The sequence below is a fragment of the Merops nubicus genome, unplaced genomic scaffold (genome assembly GCF_000691845.1).
Source record: "Merops nubicus isolate BGI_N331 unplaced genomic scaffold, ASM69184v1 scaffold40704, whole genome shotgun sequence".
Classification (NCBI taxonomy): domain Eukaryota; kingdom Metazoa; phylum Chordata; class Aves; order Coraciiformes; family Meropidae; genus Merops; species Merops nubicus.
Window position 1 is genome coordinate 583 of NW_008607037.1, and position 7,399 is coordinate 7,981.

The 7,399-nt window shown below is 34.8% G+C and overlaps 1 protein-coding gene across 1 annotated transcript; it reads right to left on the minus strand.

Annotated features, from left to right (window-relative positions):
• Positions 1-953: 953 nt before the first annotated feature.
• LOC103772484 (heterogeneous nuclear ribonucleoprotein K-like) lies at positions 954-4,840 on the minus strand. Its single transcript, XM_008939820.1, has 5 exons — positions 4,796-4,840; positions 2,960-2,981; positions 2,803-2,885; positions 2,178-2,347; positions 954-1,341 (listed from the first exon to the last, which is right to left on the minus strand). Exons 1-5 carry the CDS (start codon positions 4,811-4,813, stop codon positions 1,311-1,313), a joined length of 324 nt encoding a protein of 107 aa, XP_008938068.1. The 5' UTR covers positions 4,814-4,840; the 3' UTR covers positions 954-1,310.
• Between the last annotated feature and the right edge of the window lie 2,559 nt (positions 4,841-7,399).

The window sequence follows — 7,399 nt, forward strand, 5'->3', positions numbered from 1 at the left end:
CCCTTGCCATTGTAAGTGTAGCTACTTATAACAACAGGAATTACCCCATATGGTTCAAAAAGATGAGAAAAGTAAAATATTCTAGACAACCCTCTCCCCAAAGTGAAAGAATCCACTTAAACTGGTCAATCACATTCAGCTTTACAAAGTTCTTTTGCATTTAAAAAACTGTTTTTATTTAGGAAGTGAAATTAAAACTTGTGAACTATAAACACAAATGCCAATGTATTACATGAAGTATCCAGAGGTACTTTATGGAATTCAAGAAACAGCAGGAAAACCAAACAAGTTCTGTATACAATGAAAATCAAGTTAGATACTGCCAATTTGTCAATTCATAAAACTTTCTACCTTACACACATGAAAGCTCTGAAAACTACAATTCATTTGTTAATGATACATGAACTGCTATTTTTAAGTTATTTACATTAAGCAAGCTGTCTAGACCATGTGTATTGAACCCATTGTTAACTCAGTAGCATAACAAACTTTCAAAATATTATATATATAGGTGATATAAATGTACTGCAAAGAGGGCCAAAAACTTGAAAAAAAGAGTCAAATTTCACACAATGTTTGTGTTAATATTTCTGTACTTTTTTCCCCAAATATCAAAGCTGAGTCACTGTTTTCACATCGTTACTTTAATTTGCCAAAACCATGTAACTCAATCTATATCAAAGAAGCAGAAGAGCAACTTTTAACAACAACTTAAAAAATTTATGCATTTTCTTGGGAGGAAAAAAGGGTCTATCCATTTTAGATATTACCTTATGTATATATATAAAAAAGACCACCAATAAGTTCATTAAATTTATTTTTAAATCATAAAGTATATCTTAAAAAAAGAGCATTACATTCTGTACACTGCTCCCAAAGCATGCCAAGAACATGGGGATGACCAGTCTTCTCCTCCCTTAAAAAAAAACTTTAAAAAAAAAAAATAATTTCAGTGTCCCTAAAGCAGGATGTTCACAATAGTTACAGAAAAAAAAAAAAAAAACCAAAACCACATTACAATTTACCACCAGCAATGAACAAAAATAAAATCCACTCTCTGCTGCTGTTTCAAAATTTCAGTTATTCTTGTGCGGCCTTTCCCTCCTCAATATTTGTAATGAACTAAAACATTACATCTGGTAAACAGCAGATTCCACTACACCTCAAATGCTGAACACATATGAAGCAGAGGAATGTTGGCTTTTTAAACAGAAGCAGATTATTTAAAAAAAAAAAAAAAAAAAAAAAGGGGGGCGGGAAGCAGATTAAAAAAAAAAAGGGTGCAGGACTCCTTCAGTTCTTCACTAGTCTTAGAAAAACTTTCCAGAATACTGCTTCACACTATAAAAAAGAAAAAATAATCTTGCATTAGAATCCTTCAACATCTGCATACTGCTTCACACTATAAAAGAAAAAGAAAAAAAGCATGTATTAGAATGATTGACCATACATCTTGCATCAATATTTACAATGGCATTCTTAAACTACAAATTCCCAGTACATTTAAAAGTAGCTAACTTAAAAAGATTAATGGCTAATAATTATAGGCATATTATTTTAAGCAAATTTAAATATTAGTAATCTCAAGTCAAACATTCAAGTTAAACATTAATAAGTGCTATGATAAACAACATGTTATTAAAGCAACACTAAACAAACTAAGTCTGTAACTGTTAATATTGACAGAAGAGAAAGTAATGTCAGCAAGGTGTGAAATGCTGCATAACAGCACCAAATGATTTCAACTTGTCCTGTAGAGGCATAGTCTGTGCCATATGGCAGACTGTGATTTGTTGTCAGTTATCTAAAAACAACAAAATCACTAGTCTTCCACATAGAACTAGACCAACGTCCACCGAAATCTTCTATAATTTCTACAGGTTCTATGTAATTTATTACAAGATTATTTTTTTTTTCAGCAATTTCCACCAGAGAAATGAAAGGACTGCTTGATTAAGGTGTCTTCCATCAAGATTAGTTTTGAGGGAATCTTCATTTTAGTTAGAAAAAATAAGAGAATCAAGACAGAACTACCACTGGTGAAGTTAGATTCAATAGTTACTTTTACTTAAATGCTGCCTTCTATAAAACTGTCTTGCAGAGAAGAGCTTTAGAATGTAGTAGTAGGAAAATCAGTTTAAAATTGACAGTAAGTACAGCATTAAACTTCAACTTGCCTGTTCTGCAGTAAATACTGAGCATTTTGTATCTGGTCCTGTGTTCCTGTAATAGTTATTATTCGATCTTCTGAGCCTTCTAGTGGTTCATCAATTTTGATTGAAGCTCCTGACTCATGACGTATTTGTTTGATTCTCTGTCCTCCCTTTCCAATAATAGATCCTGCCAACTAGGGGAGAAAAATATAGCATTCATTTATTGATATAACTTTCTCTGCAAAAACACAATAATGTTCCAGTAGCTTACATCAATTTAGTATTAAGAGTTACAGTGGAAGCATACTCTTTTACAGCCTCAAAACATAATCTGTAATGTTTATATAATAAACACAGGTGAGATATAATTGGAAGAACCAAACTCTTGTTTGTAAAAACAAGTTATGTAGACTATCTATTATTGAATATTAGCAATTAAAAAAAAAAAAGTTCAGTGCATCTCTAAAGTGAAGACAAAACAAACATCCTTAAGAATAAACTTTTGGTGATTTAGAAACACCTGCTTTATAATATAAGTACTTGTCAAGCATCCCAAATACTTTGGATTTATTTACATAGTCTAAGAAAAGGCAGTGAATTTCTACTTATTTATTTAATCACAAGTGCAAAGCAAGTCAGCTTCACTTACGTCTTTGGGAATCGTTACTTGTGTTGTGATGATGGGTCCTCCAAGATCTCCATATGAACCACGGCCCCCTGTGTAAGAATAATCTGATTTAAATGCATGCATCAAGCCTCTTACTGACTACATGAAATATATGTCAAAGTTCTCTATAAAAACTTACCATATCCAGAGCCACCCTCAAACTATAAGAGAAAAAAAAAAAACTTAAATAGCAAATAGCCGTGATTCATTAACATGTTTTCTCAAGTATCATACTGTTACCTTTGAGTCTATTTTATGCAAAAATCCTAACCCATAAGCTTAATTTAAGTGTCATTAAAGGCAAACTGGGGAAGAGGGAAGATCAGGAAGACTATTTAATGAGAACCTCTTAGCTTGCTCTATTAAAAACTTCAAGAATCAAGATCCAGTCATACCAGTTCACCAAGCAAACTTATCAATTCAGGTGATAAACAACTCTTGATGCTGATCTACTCCTGACCCTTGGACTAAACTAACATTCAAATCAAAAGATCAGAGTTCAGCCTTACTACTACCTATACAGCTCAGAAAAAAATTAACATCTCAGTTTGGGACAAGACATTTACCTGGTAACTGTCCACCCTCCTACTCCATCTATATCTTGAGGAAAAAAATCAAGCCAACTCTAACTTCATAATTGGTCTCTCCATTCAGACTTAGAAGGGACAATCATGACACTAATTACTGCCATTCTGCTAAAACTACCATATACCAAATCTAAATCACTGCAGTACAGCACTCCTGACTGCTTTTATTTTCAGGATTTGTAGACTGGTACTTGATATCAAGTGCTTAATTTGATCTAATGCCTTCTAAGTGCACAAACACCCATTTTAATATGTTGCCGTAGAAGCAGGGAATAGGTGTGCATGCTTCTCTAGAATTCAACTTATATCACTGAAATACAGAAATTTGTGTGAATTACTTGTGTGCAGAAGTTGTAATGCAGCAACTTTTTAAAAAAAAAAACAATTTACCTGCTAGCTTTTTGGAGCCACATCAAAATGTAAGCTATTCAGAAAAAAACTGTTCATCTGATCATGTTTCTAAGCAATCAGTGTTGTGCAATCACATTGCTTAGCAATACAGACCATAATACAACATAATAGAGTTTGTAGTGGAGTGCAAAATACAAAATAAAGGACACAACTTCGAACTTAATTCAGAAGCCAATCAGAGCTGCATATTCCACACACATACTCTTCCACCTATTTCTGTTGATATTTTGCACAGGGAATTCCTTTTTCAGGCTAAGTTGTTTTAACTAACAAACCTTTTCTTGACCCTTTCTGTTGCTTCTCCTCTCCAGACTACAAAACAGCAAATGAATTTGACAGCAGATGAGTAATTATAACTGCAGTGTTTATGTAAGCTAGGAACTAACACTTACTTAATATTTGGCAGCACTTTGCCCTCTTCCAGAGAGCATAAACACTTGCTGACACCCTTAGAACTTTCCTTCCTAAACCCCCTAGGAGTAAGAAGTTTGATAAATCAAATACTTCCAAATATATGGATAGGTAATGCATAAGTTTATCCACAACTATAAGTAAAGAATTATTTTTAACAGTCCTCATTTGAAACAGGGGAAAACACAACAGGATGAAGTTAACATAAAACATTCCTAAATAGATGCACTTACAGGGTGTTGAAAAGCAAGTTACAGGGAAAGTTACAAGTTAGAACACTAAAATAGGGTACAAAAGAGGCAATACAACAGAATAGCTTCTCTCTCTTGGTTGTGCTGCTGCATGCTTCTATTGTGGAACACTAACTGCCTGTATAGGATTCGCTGTTTAGGACAAACTGCCAATAACCCAAGTCAGGGAGATAGCTTTAGGGATTTTTCAATAGGTCAAGCTGCCTCTGACTAGATTCACTCTCAAGAAATTCCAGTTATCGCTTAACCGATTAAAATTATTTTTCTCAAAAATCAACTATTAAAACAGTCAAATAAAAGCATGAGCACACTCACCAACTCAGGTGGCTGCATGTCATCACAGGCATCCACATGACACTGCATCATCTTCCAGGCACAACATAATAGGAGGGACAGAGGAAATTAATCCAAATTAAATCTACATCACAGAGGCTTATAGGTAACTTGGCAAGCAAACACATACACACCGATATAGAGAAACATTTTTCTGCACTACTTAAACTGCTACAAAGACTCAAAAGTACATGATATAGATCAGATACAAGATTCATTCCCCTTTTACTTTCACTACAAGGGAATTGTAACTGGTCACACTTCTTTCTTCCTTGTTTCTGTGGTGTAAACATTTTCCTCTTACTAAGAAAAGCAGACAACTAAGGGGAGAGAAAAACTCAATTTGTTCATTTTACAACGCCTTTGAGTACTAGACCAGTACTATATACTAAAAGAAGTTACTCTCAAGATATGAAACCATTCTATTTCATGCATAAAAACCAACAAATAAACAAACAAACCACACAGAAAAGGCATTTAACAAAACAAGGAACTATCACTGATCTATGTCAACAGCCGGTCAGGCAGGAGGACATGGTTTCTCATATTTTGTTAATTCATTCCCATATACCCAATAGCTAAACTATCTACTACTGCCTAATTATTATTTTTTTTTAAATGTGAAATATAGCATTTCTTTTCTTTGGAATTCTACAACAAATGTTGGGGAAAAAAAAAATCAACAAACAATGATAAAAAAAGAGGTTTTAGAAGTTACTATTAAGGCAAAGACCTTTGCTGGGTTAAACCAGATAACACAACATGAATAGCACATTAGAATATAAATGCTCATTTAAAAAGTTCCTAAAATATTAGATGCAGGATAATTTAAGATAATACGTAACAATTTTCTTCTCTACAGACTCATTTGTGCTAGCTACTACTGGTAACCAATGGAAATGAAATTGAAACCAAATAAAACACTGGCTAAGACAAAGCACACAGTATTAATAAGAAATTATTGACTTTTACATCTAATAAAAGAATATGCATACGATCCTAACCAATAGAAAATTCCTTATTTTAACTCCTTTAAGGGATGGGCCTAGAAGAGTGAATTTTTGCTAATTTCTTTTAGTATTTATATAGATAAATAAGATGTCATGTTTCCTTCACTTTTTTTTTACATGCTCCTTCAAGTCAAATCACTTTAAACATGAAGTACTTATATTTTTTAGTGTATGTACTTTTATTGAAGTGCTTATACAGACGCAAATATATACATACATATAATGTTAAGAAATATCAAGTAGGAATCATTTGAATGGGCAAAACCAGATTCTGAACATATACTCTAGTTTTAAACACATGTTCTGATTTAGTTCTCAGTTAACCTCAATTTTAAAATATCTAGCATTATGAATTGAACATTTATAAAACAAATTAAAGGGGGTGAAATGCTAGGGTTTGAACCCCAAGCCCCTGAATTAAGGTTGACATATGGGTGATTCCCACAACCCTTCATAAAGAGGTGGTGAGTTTGCCTTATAGCTTCCCCCCAGGGTGCGGCCGGCCCTGCAGGGACAGCCATAAGGGAAATGAGCCCCAGGTGTCCTGCACTGAGTTGACAAAGGTCAGGTGTCCTGCTTGGGGATAAAAGCTGGGACCACTTGCAGGGAGTCAGGAGTGTCTGTCTGTGGAGTGCACTCCACAGAGCTTCCTGGTTCAGGGAAGACCTCCTGACTCTTCCTGGAGCTGGGCCCTGGTCTGTCTAGGCCTTTGCAAATACTGGTCGATCGGGTGAGAGTTGCCATGGGGGGTGCACCCTTGTCTTACGTGTTTAACTGGCTGGTCTGGCTGTTTCCCATACCAACTATGGGCAACCTCGGTTCACTGTTTGTACCACCTGTTGTGGGCCGAGTCATGTCGTTTCTGGGATCGTTGGGGGTGGCGTCGATCATGTACGAGCTTGTTGACTTGTTTGTACCCCTGGCAGTCATTCATATAGTAACATTTCTGTTTACAATACAGTCTGCATATTGGTTCATCTCCCTGCTGGTGTTATCATTTTTGTTGGGCCTGGTCATTGGCAAAACAAGGGGGGTGGGATTAAATAGCTTTATATGAACTTCTCCACCTTATCCCCCCCCTCCATGTTTTTGTGCATTTGTATATCTAAAGCACCTATGGAGACAGGAATGTTGAAAAATAAATAGTGGAAATGCATTTCTGTTTTCTCAGCTATCAAAATAGCCATTATGGTCCATGGGCATTTGATTTAGAGTAATTACAGGCTAGAATATATACCTCTGTAATAAGAGAAGCAATGCATGTATGTCCTTCAGTTAAGATGCCTTATAATAGAGATTTTTTCACAAAATATATATAAAAAATCCCAATTATTTTTTCCTCCCATCTTAGAATTTACAAAGCTGTCAGTATTGTTGCATCTCAGTAAATTCAAGTTTCACCATCCAGTCTTAGATCTTACATCTTACAAGTCTTTAACTACTGAATTTTTCCACCTTTAGCAGAGAGAAAAACTGTCAGAAAATGAGGATTTCTGTAGATCCAATATCTCAGATGTCGGTCTGAAAATAATCTATTCTTGTTGTCCTGGTGTGGGGTAGAACAGAGCTGGTTCTG

Excerpts from the sequence above, each read along its gene's own strand:
- LOC103772484 (XM_008939820.1), bottom strand. Across the intron at positions 2,886-2,959 it reads TGAGGGTGGCTCTGGATATG|ATTATTCTTACACAGGGGGC; the intron begins GTAAGTTTTTAT and ends CATTTAAATCAG. Across the intron at positions 1,342-2,177 it reads CAGTATTTACTGCAGAACAG|TGTGAAGCAGTATTCTGGAA; the intron begins GCAAGTTGAAGT and ends TCTTTTTTATAG.